General features: G+C 40.8%; 1 protein-coding gene across 1 annotated transcript in view; it reads left to right on the top strand.

Moving 5' to 3' along the window:
- The first annotated feature begins 530 nt into the window (after positions 1 to 530).
- The window catches only part of LOC139578464 (voltage-dependent R-type calcium channel subunit alpha-1E-like), a 130,557-nt gene continuing 110,512 nt past the window's right edge, over positions 531 to 20,575 (top strand). The window contains exon 1 of the mRNA XM_071406092.1: positions 531 to 1,021. Coding sequence (XP_071262193.1) covers positions 549 to 1,021 — 473 coding nt within the window. The 5' untranslated portion in view covers positions 531 to 548. The remainder of the gene's footprint in view (positions 1,022 to 20,575) is intronic.

Below are 20,575 nucleotides of genomic sequence, written 5' to 3'. Positions count from 1 at the left end.
AATCTATGGCAAGACTTGAAAATGGCTGTCTAGCAATGATCAACAATCAAATCACATATGTTTACAGCCTATTTAATTGGTTCCCACGCTAAGGGTCTGGGGAGCCTGTTACCGCCTTTGTCATTTTAAAATGTTGAGAGTATTTTATTGGCAAATTGCATATGCGGCATTGCTGAACAAATTAACACTTCTAAATCTGCATTCATTCACGGGCCCTGTTGATTCATCCATCCACCAAATTCCACTACTGAATGCTCCATTCCTCAATGTAAATCAATTATGCATAGCAGAAGCAAGATATCTCAGTGTGCACAGTTCTATTATTGAAAATGACAACACTTACTGTGTGTACCGTGAACTATTTTAAATTGTACAACATTGGAATGGGGGTCTGTTGATCTCAAGCAATTAGTGTGTGTATGTGAGAATAGACCTCTGCCTTTCCACTGGGAGTTCCTGTATAAACCCCTTCATTTTCCCCAGTGTGATGTGTTAACTGTCTTTCTCACCCTCTCTCCACAGCATTATGCTGAGAGCCTGGCCCCACAATGTTGGAATTGGGCTCCTGTTCAGTCAGCGCTCAGACCCTGGCGGACCACAATGCTCTTGAGGTGCCCCAGCTGGCCAGGGTGGGGGTGTCAGGGAGCAGCACCCCACACCGCTACGTTCTCCACCCCGAGTCAGAGAACTGGCACAAGGACCGTCTTGGCCTGGCCACCGGCTCCCACTCCTGCTCCCTAATGGAACCCCAGAGCCTGTCAGACAGCCTGCTCTCCCACACAGCCATCATCGACACTCTCTACCTCCCCCACAATGCCCATGCCCCCCGTGGCCTCTCCCTGGATGTGGACATCTCCTACAACGGGGTCGAGGGAGTGCTGGGGATGGACCCCGACCGGCCCGTCAGTCCCATCGTCATTAAGCGCCGCCGGGGGGGCCTCATCGAGCAGCGGGACATCGTTAAGGCCCACCAGGCTCACAAGATCCAGAGCACCCCACAAGCCCTGCGCAAGGAATGGGAGTAAGTACAACATGCCTCCTCTCTAAGCTAGCAAGCTAACACGTGTTAGGACCATTACCTGTGGCAGGAAATTTATGTGTTTAATTCTAACTGGAGAGTATATACAGGAATGAGTCTGTGAAATAGACAGACTGTCAAACATCTTTCTATTATTTATTCTAACTTCTATTCACTGATTTAAGGCTAGCTTCACCATGGAACATGGTTTCACAGTGACTTTCATCTTTAATGAAATCATAGAGGGAACATTTTTATAAGTTCTTTCTCATATGCAATTACAGTGTGCAGAGAAACATTTGTCAACATGAATTAAACAAATCAATGAATTAAGTGTTTAACAGATTATTCTAAAAGGAAAGGAGAGCCGCACACTCTAGGAGCTCAGATGCAATAATTTAAAACCAACGTTTCGACAGCCAAGCTGTCTTCATAAGGGTATATACTGATGAAGACAGCTTGGCTGTTGAAACGTTGGTATTACATTTTTGATTCTGAGCTCCTAGAGTGTGCGACTCTCCTTTTCTTTTTCAAGTGTTCTACTCTGCTAGCCAGCACCTCGCCTAACCAGGTGTGCATTTCTTTCGCCTCCAGATTGATAATAGATTATTATAAACATCTCTTTCCATGGCGTTGAACCAACAATGGACTGAATTTGTGTGTATTTGTGGTTGTTCCTTTTTACTTGTGATATGATTACCAAGGACTCTGTTTAATTATACTACTGCGGTGGTGTAAAGTACTTAAGTAAAAATACTTTAAAGTGCTACTTAAGTAGTTTTTTGGGGTATCTGTACTTTACTTTACTATTTAGATTTTTGACTACTTTTACTTTTACTTCACTACATTCCTTAAGAAAATATTGTACTTTTTACTCCATACATTTACCTTGACACCCAAAAGTACTTGTTACATTTTGAATGCTTAGCAGGACAGGAAAATGGTCCAATTCATGCACTTATCAACCGAACATCCCTGATCATCCCTACTGCCTCCGATCTGGCGGACTCACTAAACACAAATGCTTTGTTTGTAAATGATGTAGGTGTGTTGGTGTGTGCCCCTGGCTTTCCGTAAATTGAAAATACAAGAAAATGCTGTCATCTGGTTTGCTTAATTTGAAATGATTTATACTTTTACTTTTGATACTTAAGTATATTTTAAACCAAATACTTTTAGACTTTTACTCAAGTAGAATTGTACTGGGTGACTTTTACTTTTACTTGAGTCATTTTCTATTAAGGTATCTTTACTTTTACTCAAGTATGACAGTTAGGTACTTTTCCCACAACTGTACTACTGTGAAGTCAGGAGGAATGCTAGGTTTTTTCATTGTTAAAAGGATACTTTGGGATTTTGGCAATTGGGCCTTTTATGTACTTTCGCAGATGAACTCGTGGATAGTGTTTGAAGGAAGTTGCTAGCTAGTGCTAGTGCAATTGCTAACTAGCATTAGCACAATGACTGGAAGTCTATGGGTATCTGCTAGCATGCTAGTAGATACCCATAAATCAAATCAAATGTATTTATATAGCCCTTCTTACATCAGCTGATATCTCAAAGTGCTGTACAGAAACCCAGCCTAAAACCCCAAACAGCAAGCAATGCAGGTGTAGAAGCACGGTGGCTAGGAAAAACTCCATAGACTTATATTTGAGAGAATGTGAAGAGTGTGCAAAGCTGTCATCAAGACAAAGGCTGGCTACTTTGAAGAATCTCAAACCTAAAATATATTTTGATTTGTTTACATTTTTGGGTTACTACATGACTCCATATGTGTTATTTCATAGTTTTGATGTCTCCACTATTATTCTACAATGTATAAAATAGTAAAAATAAAGAAAACCCCTGGAATTAGTAGGTGTGTCCAAACGTTTGACTGGTACTGTAAGCCGGTACAGCCTCTTCTGCCAACTTCTGTCTATAGTGTCGTACCCGTACATGTCAGTTGTTTTGCTCTAGGATGCGCACAGCTATGGGAAGAAAAAACATGAATTGATCAAAATAACAAAAATCACCCTATGGTTATTTTGTCTAAAATAATCTCTTTTGTAAAATTATATTTTCAGATAAGATACTTTCAAATATATTTAGAAACGTGTTTTTATTCTAAATTACTTTAGTATTTTATATTCTGTAGATATCACACTGAGCAATAGTATTAGGTTTAACATAATACCCCCCTCCCTCCATCAGCCCCAGTCAAAGACCCCTATCTTCCCCTCCCCTCCAGCCAGGCAAGTCTTCCTGTGCCTGGGGTGCTGAGCAGGGTTGCAGGGACACTGAAGGGCTGCTCACTGTCAGCAATCACCACAGGGAGGTAAAAATCCTGTCTCCCCTCCTCTATAGCTGGGTTGGGTATTGGCATGGTGGTGAGAGAGTGCAGTCTGCAGCATACTGCCTGCAACCTGATTTGTGTGTTGACATTGATTTTAGGAATAGGGGGGGCTTAATTGCTACTTTAATTCTCTGCCCTGACCCTGCCTCTTGGTTTTCATTAACAAGGCATTGTCAGGGGAGTAGGAGGGGTACAGAAGGATGTCCTGACATGCTTTAAGCAGCTGATAGCGTTTCTTATGTGTTGTGAAATTGGAAAACAGAGCGTGTGTGACAAAGGGATAGTTGGTTCATTTCTGTGTCAGCTGGCCTGTTCGAATGATTTTCACAGTTTGGGTTGTCCCACTATGGCCTAGATAATTGATGTTACTCTATTTGGGACAATAATCGTCCCAGTCAGGTTGTGTTATTACCATGGCCTTTACCTCTCACTGTCATTTAGGATGATTCTGTCAGCTGCTAGTAGGAAAATAGAGAGGTACACACAAGCACGTAATAGGTTTTTTAATGACACTCCAATTTGAATGCATTTTCAGCAGGGATGAGGGGGACAATTTTGAATGTGCAGCTGCATGGAAACGTAGATCTTAATTGAAGGGTTGGCTCCCACAAACAACAGTTCTGTGCACAAGGTTGCAGCAGGTGAAGACAAGGAAGAGGGTGGTAGTGAGGGAGGAAGAAAGCATTGAAATGCTGACTGTTTGTCCCTGCCGTTGTTGGGAAGGATCCTATGTTAGCAGAGCCAGAGGCAGCTGCAGAGGGATGTGACCATCAATTTCAGCCTTGTGGATAATTCATACTTTTGAGCTTAGAGTTTGGTTAGAGGGCATGCAGGAAGGCTATTGGCAGGACACGGTAAATCACAACTCTATCAGATCCAATATCTATGGCTTTTAACGAAGGAGGAAAATGCATGCTGCTTATTACATTTTCTCCCTCACAGTTACTTGATGATACTTAAATGGTGTTGCATAACAGTTATATAATCATTTAAGTATTAACCTCATAATGACTCAACCATGGAAGATTGAGTTTAGTATTCAGGCATGGTAAGGATCTTAGATTGTAGATGTATTTTCTAATTCACTGGGTATGTGGATGAGGAATAGTTTGATAGGCTGAGAGGCCCCCAGAGTCTCCCATAATAATATTTGTAATGCAACATCAAGTTATGGATCTGTTGTTTGCTATCAGTCAGCCAAGCCGAGAGGCATAATAATCTCACCACATCATCACTTACAGTGCCTTCGGATACTATTCAGACCCCTTGACTTTTACCACATTTTTAAAGTTACAGCCTTATTCTAAAATTGATTAAATTGCCCCCCCCCCTTTTTTTCTACACAAAATACATCATAATGACAAAGCAAAAACAGGTTTTTAGAAATTTCTGCTAATTTATTCAAATAAAAAACTGAAATATAACATTTACATAAGTATTGAGACCCTTTAATCAGTACTTTGTTGAAGCACCTTAGGCAGCGATTACAGCCTCGAGTGTCACGGTTGTCGTAAGAACAGGACCAAGGCGCAGCCTACGTAGAGTTACACATCTTTAATATAAAGTGAAACTTAAGCAAAACAAAACAATTAACGAACAACGAAACGTAACTACGTGGTGCACATGCACAAACACAAAATAATATCCCACAAAACAGGTGAGAACAGGGAACCCTTAAGTATGATCCTCAATTAGAGACAATGATAATCAGCTGCCTCTAATTGGGAACCATACTCAATCCCAAAACATAGAAACAAAATGACTAGAACACCCCCCTAGTCACGCTCTGACCTAAACACCATAGAGAACCAATGGCCTCTATGGTCAGGGCGTGACATCGAGTCTTATTGGGTATGATGCTACAAGCTTGGCACACCTGATCCTTTCAAGCTCTGTCAGGTTGGATGGGGAGCGTTGCTACACAGCTATTTCCAGGTCTCTCCAGAGATGTTCGATTAGGTTTAAGTCTGGGCTCTGGCCGGGGCACTCAAAGACATTCAGAGACTTGTCCCAAAGCCACTCCTGCGTTGTCTTGACTGTGTGCTTAGGGTCGTTGTCCTGTTGGAAAGTGAATCTTCTGCCCAATCTGAGGTCCTGAGAGCTGTGGAGCAGGTTTTCATCAAGGATCTCTCTCTACAATGCTCCGTTAATCTTTGCCTCAATCCTGACTAGTCTCCCAGTCTCTGCTTCTGAAAAACATCCCCACAGCATTATTCTGCCACCACCATGATTCACCATAGGGATGGTGCATAGTTTCCTCCAGACGTGACGCTTGGCATTCAGGCCAGAGAGTTCAATATTGGTTTCCTCAGACCAGAGAGTCTTGTTTCTCATGGTCTGAGAGTCTTTAGTGGCCTTTTGGCAAACTCCAAGTGGGCTGTCACATGCCTTTTACTGAGGAGTGGCTTCCATCTGTCCACTCTACCATAAAGGCCTGATTGGTGGAGTGCTACAGAGATGGTTGTCCTTCTGGAAGGTTCTCCCATCTCTACAGAGGAACTCTAGAGCTCTGCCAGAGTGACCATTGGGTGCTTGGTCACTTCCCTGACCAAGGCCCTTCTCCCCCGATTGCTCAGTTTGGCCGGGTGACCAGCTCTAGGAAGAGTCTTGGTGGTTCCAAACATCTTCCATTTAAGAATGATGGAGGCTACTGTGTTCTTGGGGATCTTCAATACTGCAGAAATGTTTTGGTACCCTTCCCCAGATCTGTGCCTCGAGACACAATCCTGTCTCGGAGCTCTACGGACAATTCCTTCGACCACATTGCTTGGTTTTTGCTCTGACATGCACCGTCAACTGTGGGACCTTATATAGACAGGTGTGTGCCTTTCCAAATCATGTCCAATCAATTAAAGGTACCACAGGTGGACTCCAATCAAGTTGTAGAAACATCTCAAGGATGATCAATGGAAACAGGATGCACCTGAGCTCAATTTCGAGTCTCATAATAAAGTGCCTGAATACTTATTTAAATAAGGTATTTATATATTTTTTAAATTATACATTTGCCAAAATTTCTAAAAATATGTTTTTGCTTTGTCATTATGGGGGGTATTGTGTGTAGATTGCTGAGGATTTTTTAAATTTAATTAATCAATTTTAGAATAAGGCTGTGTGTGGAAAAAGTAAAGGGGTCTGAATACTTTCCGAAGGTGCTGTATCTGTAATGACTTTTATGGTGGGACTCAATGAGGGGCTGCTCACTGGGAGGGAAATGCACTTTCATCATCAAACCCAAACCAAATAGAGAAGATAGGAATTAAAGTGTAGTAGCTCTACAATCTTTCTGCCTTCTACCTGAAAACATACAAGGTGTCCTTTCAGACAGGAACCCAAGCATACGGTCTCTATTATTATGTTCACTCTGCACCTCTCAAGTTATTTCTATACTCAGAAGGTATGAGTGATTGTTGCTCAAGAGTGGCAGTGATTCACCTTTCTAGTTCCTTTTCTCCTCGACACAAACACAGGTAAACATTGTTATAGACTCAAACAACACTAGAGCAAGGGTGTCAAACATCCGGAATTGATTGTTATAATTTTTTTTCAGGGGAAAATGATCGAAAAAACGACATTGAAATAACTCAAACCAAATCGAAACTGTGTAGAAACGATAATGAACCTATATTTTATAGTCTCTTCACTCTGTCCAGCTTGTTAACAGTAATCGAAACGAAAGCTAGACAGCCAGGGAGCATAGCAAATTCCAAAAGCGATGGATAGAGGACTATTTGACGGCATGGAAATATAATCAATTTTAAGTGTGGCTCATTGGACCTTGGTGAAGACCAAATGCGCTTTGACACCCCTGCCCTAGAGGTTATTCAGTCTTCTTAAAAGATATATGCGTGTTATTTTTCACTTTGCTGGGACTATGCCAAACAAATGCTGTATAAGGGAACATCATTGATTTGCTAATTTGCAGATCTTCATGTACAACATGTAGATAGACCAGAGCAAAGAAATTAGAGAAGTAAGAGGTGGAAAATATCACATCAAATCTGGTGAGGCATCAGTTTGTCTTATACTTCCTCATGCAATCAGATGATTCACATTCATTGGCTCCAAAAAACGTATTTGAATTGTCCCTGTCGGGTGTGGTGACGGCGCGACAGTATGTGGGAGTTACTCACAGAGTGATGAGTCTGGCGTTTTTATCATCTCAACACCGTCCCTCATATGTGTCATAAAGATGATTGATCTAATGTTCTACTACAACAAAACATGCTGTCTGTTGTCATTGTCTTCCGGTTACAGTGCTAGACATGCGTATGTTGGCGGTTGCACAGAAGACATTTTAAGGGAACTTGAATCAACATTCTTGAGAGGAGCAGAAAGGCAGGAAGGCTCAGCTGCCGTACATGAAACATTAGATCAGCATCAGTGCACGATCTCAGAATGTGTGTTTACATATTACACAACTTTCAATTCTGTTCAATACCTGACTGCAAATTACCTTGGCCGTGTCCATAACTATATCTCCATAGAAACCACGTTTTCTAAACTGTAAAAAAAAAAAAAAAACAGTTCTACTCATTAAAACATAATAACTTGTGTCAGAACCTGTAGCTATGGTTACCTGGCACAGGTATAAAGGTAAGGGGTCTGTTCTAGTGACCACAGCAACTCCACTACTCTAATGCCTTCCTCATAACAGTCTACTGAGAGATAGCAAGATAATACGTTTGTGAGACTGCTGCCATGTGACCATGAGATTGTGATTGAGAATGGCACATGGGGGTTGAACTCAAACACAGGGTTCTGGTTGGCTGTGGTGGTGGTATGGAGAGGATTAGGGTAGGGATGAGAGCAGTGTGCAGTGCGCTGAAAGGTGGAGGTGTTCCTGTGTGCGGGGGATTTGGGTTGACTGGATCCTGACACAGGGAAACTGAAACCCCCCGGGTTGTTTTCTGTCACATTTTCTCAGTGTGTCTCTGCCCATTGACGCGCTTATAGAAATGGCTGCACTTTGTATCTGTAAATGCAACTCTCAGTTTAGGTTATCCTCTAATCCCTTTATTTTGAGCCGGTCGTACATGCTTGATTACACCAGTCAACAGCCGACCCTGAAAGTTAGGCTCAGAGGTCCTCTATAAACCTGTGAACAGGATGTAAGACTGGGAGGTCATGGAAGGTCATATAAAAGCTTTCACACAATAGGTGTGGCCTTTATACAACTGCATCCGATACACAGCTAAAATAATTTCTAGCTCACTTGTTCTCATCAGCCTATAAATATATCAAGCTGACTCAGACAAGAAGCACAGTGTAAATGTCAGAGTGGTTTGTCACAGCTTCATTATTTATGTTGACTTATTGAGAAGGCCTATTCATCAGCCCTATCTAATGTGTCTGTCAGCCAGCACTTCTATGTCATAGAAAAGTGCAGGAACACAGTTCCACTGTATGTAGCACAGTAATGTTTTCCCTTATTGTGTTTAAAGTCTTCAATTACAACAACAACAGACTTGTTGTTGGGGTGAGGAGGGCGAAGAAGACTTTCAGTGTGATGGACTACTCTCATAAACTGCATTCATCTCTGTCGTGGTGGTAATGCAGTAGTGTTGTGTTGGAGCAAGTTGCATACTGCCATGTTAAATGAATATCACACTAGCTAGGAGAGAGTGTGTAGTGGTGGTGTAGTGTATGTAGAGCTGTCAGAAGACAGGTCCCAGTCTCTTTATGGGGTGTCAGGAACCTGGGAGGAGTGGCAGGGTTTCTTGGCCTGAATGGACAGATTCCCTTACTCATCAAAACATGCCCGGATGAGGGGTAGATAGTGGTGATTCAGATCGGGGGGAGTCCCCTGAGACGTGGTAATGACATTCAGACAGCTAGGGTTTTGTAGTGTCAGTGTATAACAGTACTGTTTCTGTCTGGTGCACTTGGTTGCCATTGGATTATTACCTTGCAAACTGTGCAATATGAGGGAGGGTTTATGAAAATAACAGTATATAAAAGGGAGGGTTTATGAAAATAACAGTATATAAAAGGGAGGGTTTATGAAAATAACAGTATATAAAAGGGAGGGTTTATGAAAATAACAGTATATAAAATCACATGTGATATAGTGTGTGTGACATAAAAGACTAGTATGTATAGCTTTAGATGTTTATAATAGCTGTATCTGAGTTCAGTCCACATTCAGCCTGGAATACAAGAAGTGGTAGATTTCTTGAATGTGCTTCACATCATGACTGAGCTTTCTCTGTTCAGAGGTGATGCATTATCGAATTGGAGAAACCTGAGGGGCCCAGACAAAGAAAGGCTTTTGATAGACACAGTCATTAACTACCACTGCAAGGCATTTAAAGGGCCTTTAACAATAGTAGTGAGTGAAGGCATAGCACACGCTATCTCTATAACTTGTCAACGTCAGTCGTAATGGCAATGTGAAGAGGATCTGATTATAGACCCATAATTTTAGATTGTCTGATTAATTTGTTCTTTTTTGCTGTAGTAACAAAAAAAATACGAATTATTCCATTCAGACATATACATTGAATTATCATATAGCAACCACCTCAGCCATTAGATTAATTAAAAACAAATGTGACAGACAGATGTGTGTAGAGGTATAGAAAATGAAGACAACTCTTTATGGCCTACAGTATACTATATCATGATCATTTTATCTGCGTGTTTCTACCTACCCCCTCTTACAGAGCAGAATATTACCACCATGCCCCTCAGGCCTCTGCCCCAACAGCAAAGCACAGTGTCTCCTGAGACCAATCTGTGAAATATGGCCCTGGTTCTCTCATTTAATATGTGTGTGTGTTTTAATTATGAAAGGGGACCAATTTATTGATATCACAATGAATGCAGGCAATATCTTGAAATAACATGTCAAACCACACTGTTTGATGGTGAGATTTGATTCCGTTGTATTTACATCAGTTTGTCAACATCTATGTGTTGAACTGCTAAGACTGCTCTCAGACACATTTTATCATTAAGAATCTTCTCCTCAGATGAGTTCATAGCTTACTGTAAACACTTTTCTGATTTATTCCAGTCATTCCATTAGTCCCCAACCCTCACAAAGATCATTAAGTTAGGCGTGCATATATTTTCTACGTACAGGTGGTCCTGGGAATCAAACCCACTATTTAATTTTTTATTTTATTTTACCTTTATTTAACTAGGCAAGTCAGTTAAGAACAAATTCTTATTTTCAATGACAGCTTAGGAACGGCGGGTTAACTGTTTTGTTCAGGGGCAGAACGACAGATTTGTACCTTGTCAGCTCGGGGATTCGATCTTGCAACCTTTCGGTTACACGTCCAACACTCTAGAAACTAGGCTACCTGCCACCCCACTAGCCATTACATACCTCCTTGATCTGCTAAATGCTCCCTTTCTCAGAGGATAGAGATGCAGTGACTGCACTCCAGATATCACCAGGCAGCAACGAGTAGTTAGGAGACCTGTACTCCACTAATGAACTCACACGTGTGATATTAAACCATACAACCGCCACTGATGAATTTGCTGCCACAAAAGGGGTCCCCGACCCCAACAGTCTTGAGAACTCTACGCTAGAGGGTCTGTCATGTGTCTGTGATGAAAATGCAGGATGGATGAATACATGCTCTGTCCTTTGCTGTGGAATCACTCCCCTGCATATTTATATAGCAGATTTACAGTAAATATCAAAGCTGAAGCTGTGTTCATTGCTGTTGGCATGCAGGGAAATGCCTCTTGCCTTTGTTGAGGGAGAGTTATTTCATTTGGGCAGGAGCTCTCCATGAAATGGTTCGCTCTGTGGGGCCATCTGTATTAGTTGGGTTTTATGGTATGATTTCCTAGCCTTCCTTGTCTTCCTTATGTTCTCAACATCCAGGATCTCCTGTACAGTAGGCTATGTGGTGAACAAGCTTGATGCTAATGCCCCATTTGGGACTGAAGGTGTTGTAAACTCAAATGTATTGTCTTTGCACTCTCCCTCCCTCTTTCTCTCCCTCCCTCTCTCTCCCTCTCTTTCTCTCTCTGCATGTGGGTAATCCATCATTTAGATTCCCCAAATCACTAACAAACAAACCCAAATGTTCTGGGTCTGGTGACTAATGTTGATCTTGGGAGCTGTTTGACAAATAGCTGACGCACAGAAGCGTCATTCCCAGCATGTCTTTATCAGCCGACTGGCATCGCTCTATATCTCTACTCCCTCTTGTGGATCTTTGGGGAATTACACGGTATAAGAGGCTCACAGAAGTGTGTTCTCCTGTTGCAGGAGCACTTTAGGTAATATACTTACCCCAATCAATTGATAATGTGTTGTACAAACACACGCGTGCACATTTTACTGGATTCTGACAGCATTCATAATAAGCCACATTCATCCCATTATTTCATCAGAAGGGAATTGCAGCTACTTGAAAATCCATTGGAGGTATTTGCTATTTCCCCTGGACTGCTGACACATATACAATCCCCTTCCTATGTTAGAGAATATGCAGAGTTTATTCTGTGTTATCAACCCCAAAACATTCTGATGACTTGACTTTGATTGCTTTAGTTAAGGAGGGGATTGCAGTTTGATGTCATTATGTTGGAGTGCGGTCCACCGCTCTGTTGAAGATAGTACTTACGTGGAGAGAACAAGCCTAGCACAAACCCACATCACTTTCATTACCGGGTGTTCATACACTCTCCCCTGCTCAAGGATTTCAATCACGCTGGGAGATGGAGATGGATAGATTTCTGTGGGTTTATTTATGGGTGCTAGTACATTTGTGAGGTGGGTGGAGTGGGAGAGACCCTGAACCCTGGCCAGGACAGACAGAGTACTGGGTGAGAAGTAGTTAGTACCATCCACAGAAGTTTCCTTTTCTCTTTGCCAGTCCAGTCTTAACAATAATAATCATTTGGTGGGTGCTTCTTATTTGTCCTATTTCACACATGTACAAGTGTGTATTATACGCATGTGTGAATTGGAAATGTGTTTTTTCTATTTCCCAACTCCCAACACCCTCGGAGAGTGAGGTCAGGGTCAGGGTCTGCCATTGGGCGCATTCGAGCGGATCATTTTTGTCAAGTCGGTGACACTTGTTGGTCACCACCTTTAAAAGTGTGTTGCATTATGGGGTTTAAAATGTTCTGATTTGCGCCTACTGTACATGTCGAAAGCGAGAGAATGCCAAGAGTGTACAAAGCTGTCATCAAGGCAAAGGGTGGCTACTATGAAGAATCTAAAATCTTAAATATATTTATATTTGTTTTACACTTTTTTGGTTACTACATGATTCCATATGTGTTATTTCATAGTTTTGATGTTTTCACTATTATTCTACAATGTAGAAAATATTAAAAATAAAGAAAAACCCTTGAATGAGTAGGTGTGTCCAAACTTTTGACTGGTACTGTATACAAATTAATGTGATATTTGATGCTCTCTCTCACTGATTGATTGTACAATGTACACAAATATGATTTCAGTGTGATATGGGGGTTGGAGCCATGTTTATTTCTACATTATAAAGAAAAACTTGTAGAAATGATCTTGCTGCTGGAAAACTCATTAGTGTCTGACTTTCAACTGTCACAGATGCTGTGACTTCTGGCTCAGTTGGTAGAGCGTGGCACTTGGAACACCAGGGTTGTGGGTTTGATTCCCACGGAAGACTGGTATGAAAATTATAAAAGTGCATCCACTTACTACACTAAGTCAGTCTGGATATAGTGTCTCCTTAAATGTAAATGCACCTCCCCCAACTTTTGTCTAGAGTCTGTTTCATTCCTTACCACTCAAACGCACCCATTATCAAGAGTGACCCTGGAGCAATTAGGGTTCAACATATTTTTCAGCTTGAACTAGCGACCTTTCAGTTACTGGCCCAAAGCTCTAACCGCTAGGCAACCTCCTTCCTTGCCTACTCTTCTCCTCCTCAGTAACAGTGGGTAGCAGCTCTGTCTATCAGGCCATCTGCTGCCTATCCCCTGTCTCAGCTGTGGAGTTTTCCTTTGCTGGCGTATGTAGGGAGGGTGCCAGGCGGGTGCAAAGCGGGCACCAACACCCTCCCGCCCTGTTCCTGGTGCCGTGGCTCTGTGCCACTCGTAAACCTGGCAGGGAGGGCTCAGGGTAACAGCTTCTGATTAGCAGACTACTGTACACGGAAGGAAATTTACAGCCCACTCTGGACAATATTGATTTGTTGTGCTGCCAGCATGAATATTAATATAGCATTCCTTTCATTCATTTTAGTATTCCGTCAGATAGAGATACATGAACAGATGGATTGTAAGAACGTCCCACTGGGCACAAACATCAGTTCACTAACGTGAATTTAACGTGAAATCAACAAAAAATTTCACCATGCCATTGAATTTAAGTTAAAAAATACGAAATTCCCTTACGTTGATGACATTTTCCAATCCAATCAGTTTTCTACGTTGATAAAAAATGTTTGGTTACCTTCCTACTTTAGAGCAGAAAGACGCGCCCTTATTTTGCCACAAACATTTCCCTTTGATTCATTCCTTCTCCAAGTGACATTGACATAGAGAGGTCGATTCGTTGTGGATATTATCTGTGTATAATCTCACAGCTGTGTATAACTGGCTTGATTATTGGGTTTATACATTATGTCAAAGAAGACAGGACTCCTAGTTAAATGCATATTTTTGAAAGTTGTCATCTCTGTTATGAATCGATGTTTGTATTGACCATTTTAGAGACAGTACCTACAATACTCCACCAGAGGGAGGTAAAAGCTCAGAGGACACCTTCTCACAAGAATTCCACACCCACATCCCATGACAGCCACAGCACAGATGCTGATATTGCCACACAAGTGCCTATAATCTCATGTGAGAAGGCCAATCTGATATCTTGTGCACGCACACACTTTAAAAGAGATGAGTAAATAAGTAATTCACTTAAAACAGGAGATTCATAGTAAGGCCAGGGCTGTTCTATAGATAAGTGCTTGATTTTGTGCTTCATTAGATCGTCAATGGTTTATATGAATTTGAGAATCCAGGCCACACATTGCGTATCTATTCTGCAAGCCTTTCTTGCAAGTAGTATGCTATCAGATAGGATGGTATTAGTTGTTGAGGATGCCTGACAAGCTACCGAGCACAAGTTTATGTTTTCCCAACAACCTTGCGATACCTGTGAGAGCGGGGTGTTTATGAAATATTAAACTTATTTGTTCAAATGAAAGTGATTTATAGTGTTATTGATGATATCATTTTTCTGTCAAGGAAAAAAGGATTGATAATACATTTAAAATGTACAGTCAATTGTTTGTTAAATTCTAACAATGCATGTACCTACAATGTTTTTTAAATGTATTATTCAATTACTTTTGGTATTCCTCTTCTGTAATGGCAATAGTCAATATTTACAACCCTGCTGGAAAATCCATCTTAGACCAGCTTGGTGTATGAGCTGGTCAGTTGCTGGTCAAACTGGTAATAAGCTCGTAGACCAGTTTGGACAAACTTGTAAGGACATGGTTGAGCTGGTAGCTGGATTTTCCAGCAGGGACTACATCTGTCTGTTTTGATCAACTAACCATTTTACCACTTGTTGAATTATTACTTAATTCAGCTCTATCTGGATCAATACACAATGTGACAGAAAACATGTTTGTTGTTTCACACAGCACCAATATTGTTGAAGAAAGATTATGATTGATATGATTTTTATACGCTATGAAGGGTTATGGTTACTGCCTTTCTAGTAAAGGCTGAGAATAGAACACGTTGGGTGCTAGATAACAGTGCAAAACAACAACACTTAACCGCTGAAATTAAGGCAGGGGTTGAAATCCTGGAGCAATGCCATACGAACTCTTCAGAGTTCTGATGAAGTGCAATGATGAATGAATATCAGCTGTTAAGTTTCAGGCATGATTTTCACAAGGACTGTTAACATTGTTCTGTAGAAAACACTCAAAATTAATGAAGGTCTTCTGATCATCCAATCATTAACAACGGTGCTAAACTCAATGGTGCTAAAAAATAAACTTGCTAACATCAATGGCTTGGTTGCCAGATGTTGCATCATCAAACTGTTAAAATGAAGTGCTTTGTAACACCAAAACGAGTGGGAGCTGAGCTGCCACCAACGCAAAGGAGACAACCTTATCTTTGATGGAGTACTGAAACACATCATCCTGTTTTGAGACATGACACTGTGTTGTTACACCACTTAATCAAGGGTTGCGCAACACCTTGCCAGGGACTGGGAGCACTATTTGAAAAGTTTGAAAACAAGTAGATTTTTTTTTTTGAAAACCAGAATTACATACCTTCTCTCTTGGTGTCGTTTTCTCTCTCTCAAGCTTCTAAACAGTATTATGGTGTTTCACATCCTGTCTAGTGCAGAATTAGATACCTTCTTCTAGAGCAGGGTCTCCAACCGTTTCTAGCATGAGAGCTTCTTAAAACAAATGAAACATGCCGTGAGCTACTAGTTGTTTTCTAGATTTCAAGTAGGCAAATTCTACTCTCCCCTGCAACTCTTCCCCAGATACTTAGTGTAAAAGAGAAAGTAGTGCACTGTTTTTTCTGTTAATATACCTGGTAAAATAATGGTTAAAAAACAACTCGAATAGGAGGCAATATAAAATCAGTTGTTTCTCCAAATTATGTTTTATATTTTCGCTAATTATTTTTAGTTTTTCACTCTGCAATTGTTCATAGAGAAACAATGAAATTGCATGTTCTGAGTCCATGTCAATGATTAAATCACATCAGAAGACCATTTTGGGGGGGGTCTGGAAGAAAACGAACAGATTTAGATTTTTTTATGTAATTCCCATTTAATTGCGCATCTGACCCCACCTACACCAGAAGTACACACATTTTTAATTGAATTCCGTGTTTGTCTTGCAGCATTGCGTTACAAAGGCGGTTGCAGTGCGTTCTTGGATTTATCTAACATATACATTCAAGGATTTATCTAACATATACATTCAATTGCATGTGTAGACGGCTAACAGAAATGGTAGCAGAAGGTGAATGTTGAACTTTTGTTGCACACATACAGATGATGCTGTGTACCATTTCAAATCAAATCAAATTGTATTGTTCACATACGCATGGTTAGCAGATGTTATTGCGAGTGTAGTGAAATGCTTGTGCTTCTAGTTCCGACAGTGCAGCAAAATCTAACAAGTATTATCTAACGATTCCACAACAGATACCTAATACACACAAATCTAAGTAAAGGAATGGAATATATAAATATAAATATATGAATGATCAATGACAGAGCGGCATAGGCTAAGATATGATATATAGTATAGAATACAGTATATACAGTTGAAGTCAAAAGTTTACATACACTTAGGTTGGAGTCATTAAAACTCCACTCCACAAATTTCTTGTTAACAAACTATAGTTTTGGCAAGTCGGTTAGGACATCTACTTTGTGCATGACACAAATAATTTTTCCAACAATTGTTTACAGACAGATTATTTCACTTATCATTAGCTGTAACACAATTCCAGTGGTTCAGAAGTTTACATACACTAAGTAGACTGTGCCTTTAAACAGCTTGGAAAATTCCAGAAAATGATGTCATGGCTTTAGAAGCTTCTGATAGGCTAATTGACATAATTTGAGTCAATAGGAGGTCTACCTGTGGATGTATTTCAAGGCCTACCTTCAAACTCAGTGCCTCTTTGCTTGACATCATGGAAAAATAAAAATAAATCAGCCAAGACCTCAGAAATTGTAGACCTCCACAAGTCTGGTTCATCCTTGGGAGCAATTTCCAAATGCCTGAAGGTACCACGTTCAAACAATACAAACAATAGTACGCAAGTATTAACACCATGGGACCACGCAGCCGTCATACCGCTCAGGAAGGAGACGCGTTCTGTCTCCTAGAGATGAACGCACTTTGGTGCAAAAAGTGCAAATCAATCCCAGAACAACAGCAAAGGACCTTGTGAAGATGCTGGAGCAAACAGGTACAAAAGTATCTATATCCACAGTAAAATGAGTCCTATATCGACATAACTTGAAAGGGCGCTCAGCAAGGAAGAAGCCACTGCTCCAAAACCACCATAAAAAGCCAGACTACGGTTTGCAACTGCACATGGGGGCAAAGATCGTACTTTTTGGAGAAATGTCCTCTGGTCTGATGAAACAAAAATATAACTTTTTGGCCATAATGACCATCGTTATGTTTGGAGGAAAAAGGAGGAGGCTTGCAAGCTGAAGAACATCATCCCAACGGTGAAGCACGGGGGTGGCAGCATCATGTTGTGGGGGTGCTTTGCTGCAGGAGGGACTGGTGCACTTCACAAAATAGATGGCATCATGAGGCAGGAAAATGATGTGGATATATTGAAGCAACATCTCAAGACATCAGTCAGGAAGTTAAAGCTTGGTCACAAATGGGTCTTCCAAATGGACAATGACCCCAAGCATACTTCCAAAGTTGTGGTAAAATGGCTTAAGGACAACAAAGTCAAGGTATTGGAGTGGCCATCACAATACCCTGACCTCAATCCTATAGAAAATGTGTGAGCAGAACTGAGGAAGCGTGTGTGAGCAAGGAGGCCTACAAACCTGACTCAATTACCCCAGCTCTGTCAGGAGGAATGGGCCAAAATTCACCCAACTTATTGTGGGAAGCTTGTGGAAGGCTACCCGAAACGTTTGACCCAAGTTAAGCAATTTAAAGGCAATGCTACTAAATACTAATTGAGTGTATGTAAACTTCTGACCCACTGGGAATGTGATGAAAGAAATAAAAGACGAAATAATTCTCTCTACTATTATTCTGACATTTCACATTCTTAAAATAAAGTGGTGATCCTATCTCACCTAAGACAGGGTCTTTTTACTTGGATTAAATGTATTGTACTGAGTTTAAATGTATTTGGCTAAGGTGTATGTAAACTTTCGACTTCAACTGTACATATGAGATGAGTAATGCAAGATATGTAAACATTAATAAAATGGCATTATTATTTTGTGTAATGACGATGTAGGAAGGAATGTTCAAGGAGGCACTCAGAGGCCAAATTGAGCTCTATATCGCTTCGCCGTCCACCTCTCAAATTATGCAACAATGTGGTTTGCTCTGTATAGCTCTGCATTGACATGATTGGTTGCCGGTAGGTGAGGGCGGGAGGCCCTGTATAAACAAAAACTCACTTCCTTGACAACTTAATTTACAACAGCGCTGCACTACTTGGCAAAGCGCATGAAGTATGAATGCCCTGACTTCTGCATTAAATGCTGCACGACCAATGCAGACGACGGATTGACCATGTAGCAATAGCCGTGTAGTGCCTTTAATGTGCTGGTCTAGAGATGCTGCTACTGCTAATTTCATAGCAAAGTTTGCAAATTACAAATAATAGATACAAACGATATACTTACTCATTATATACTAATGCCAGGTAAACCTTGCAGTTAACATTTAATAGAGGAGGTTTTCAGTAAAGTATTTCTGTCAATCCACAAGAAGGTTGTCACATCAACTGGCTACACACAGAGTGATGGACAAATACACACACCACGCTGACAGACAGGGGCAAAATTGCTGGAAATGAATTGGCAGTTATTGTGTTAAGTTTTGATTTTTAAGCCAATAGTGTCTAAACAGGGGTGGCATAATGTCAACGTTGCGTTGATTAGGTAGTAGCTGGGAGTTTATGGTGTCTGATTCTTGTGAGATTTTTTTTAGACAGTTTACATTGTAACATGTGAAAATTACAATAACTTTCAGAATTGTTTGGTGAGCTACTCATAGGTGGGATGCGAGCTACTGGTAGCTCGCGATCGTCCTGTTGGAGATCCCTGTTCTCGAGTATTTTCATTGATTTATGTATCTGATCATTTGCCAGTTTAACCCCTTTGTCAGGCATTGTTGAGCAAAGTGCTCAATCCACCAGAAGTAACTGACGGTTTCACAGCAAGCATTGCAGGATACTGTATTGTGGGAATGGGTTGTCTCATCCCTGAACGTCATTTTGGCTTTCATGTCCGTTCATCATGATCCATTACACCTCATGGCACAACAAGCTTCTTAATACTAATATTGAAGTATACTTTTCCATCTTCAAACATGCATACATTGTGTAAAATAATAATAAAGTCTAAAAATGTTTAATTATTTTTTTAACTAGGCAAGTCCGTTAAGAACAAATTCTTATTTACAATGACAGCCTACCGGGGAACAATTGGTTACCTGCCTGGTTCAGGGGTAGAACAACAGATTTTTTACCTTGTCAGCTCGGGGATTTGATCCAGCAACCTTTCAGTTACTGGCTCAACGCTCTAACCACTAGGCAACCTGCAGTCCTCTAAAAACAGAGCCTTGTTAACAAATAATTTAAATGACTTGCATCCGTTTTTATTATGTATATGTTTTTTTGTTGTCTTTTTCAAGTTCCTTGGTGTCCACATCACCAACAAATTATCATGGTCCAAACACCTGATGCAACCAGCATCCTGACTGATTGCATCACTGGCTGGTATGGCAACTGCTCAGCATCCGACTGCAAAGCACTACAGAGTGTAGTGCATACGGCCCAGTACATCACTGGGACCAAGCTTCCTGCCATCTAGGACCTCTATACCAGGCGGTGTCAAAGGAAGGCCCGAGAAATTGTCAAAGACTCCAGCCACCCTAGTCATTGACTGTTCTCTCTGCTATCGCACGGCAAGCGGTACTGGAGTGCAAAGTCTAGTTCCAAAAGGCTCCTAAACAGCTTCTACCCCCAAGCCATAAGACTGCTGAACAGTTAATCAAATGGCTACCCGGACTATTTGCTGCTGCTACTCCCTATTTATTATCTATGCATAGTCCCTTTACCCCTACTTACATGTACATATTATCTCAATTACCTCGACTAACCTGTACCCCCGCACATTGACTCAGCACGGTTACCCCCTGTATATATAGCCTCGTTATTGTTATAATTTTGTGTTTATTTAGTAAATATTTTCTTAACTCTTATTTTTCTTAAATCTGCATTGTTTGTTAAGGGCTTGTAAGTAAGCATTTCACAGTAAGTTCTACCTCCACCTGTTGTATCTTGCGCATGTGACAAATAACATTTGATTTGATGATTTGAAATTACGGTGGAATCCCACAAAAAATATTCTCCATAGGGCCTTATCATCAATCAATATTTAAGCTATAAACCATTTGCATGTCTTAACCATTTCATTGTATGAGAGACACAGTCTGCCCCCAAAATATTTTGTGTGTTTTGATGCTGCCTTTTACATGCACTGA

This window comes from Salvelinus alpinus, chromosome 6 (assembly GCF_045679555.1).
Source record: "Salvelinus alpinus chromosome 6, SLU_Salpinus.1, whole genome shotgun sequence".
Taxonomy (NCBI): domain Eukaryota; kingdom Metazoa; phylum Chordata; class Actinopteri; order Salmoniformes; family Salmonidae; genus Salvelinus; species Salvelinus alpinus.
Note: the sequence above shows the minus strand (reverse complement) of the source record. Positions and strands in the feature narration are given on the sequence as shown.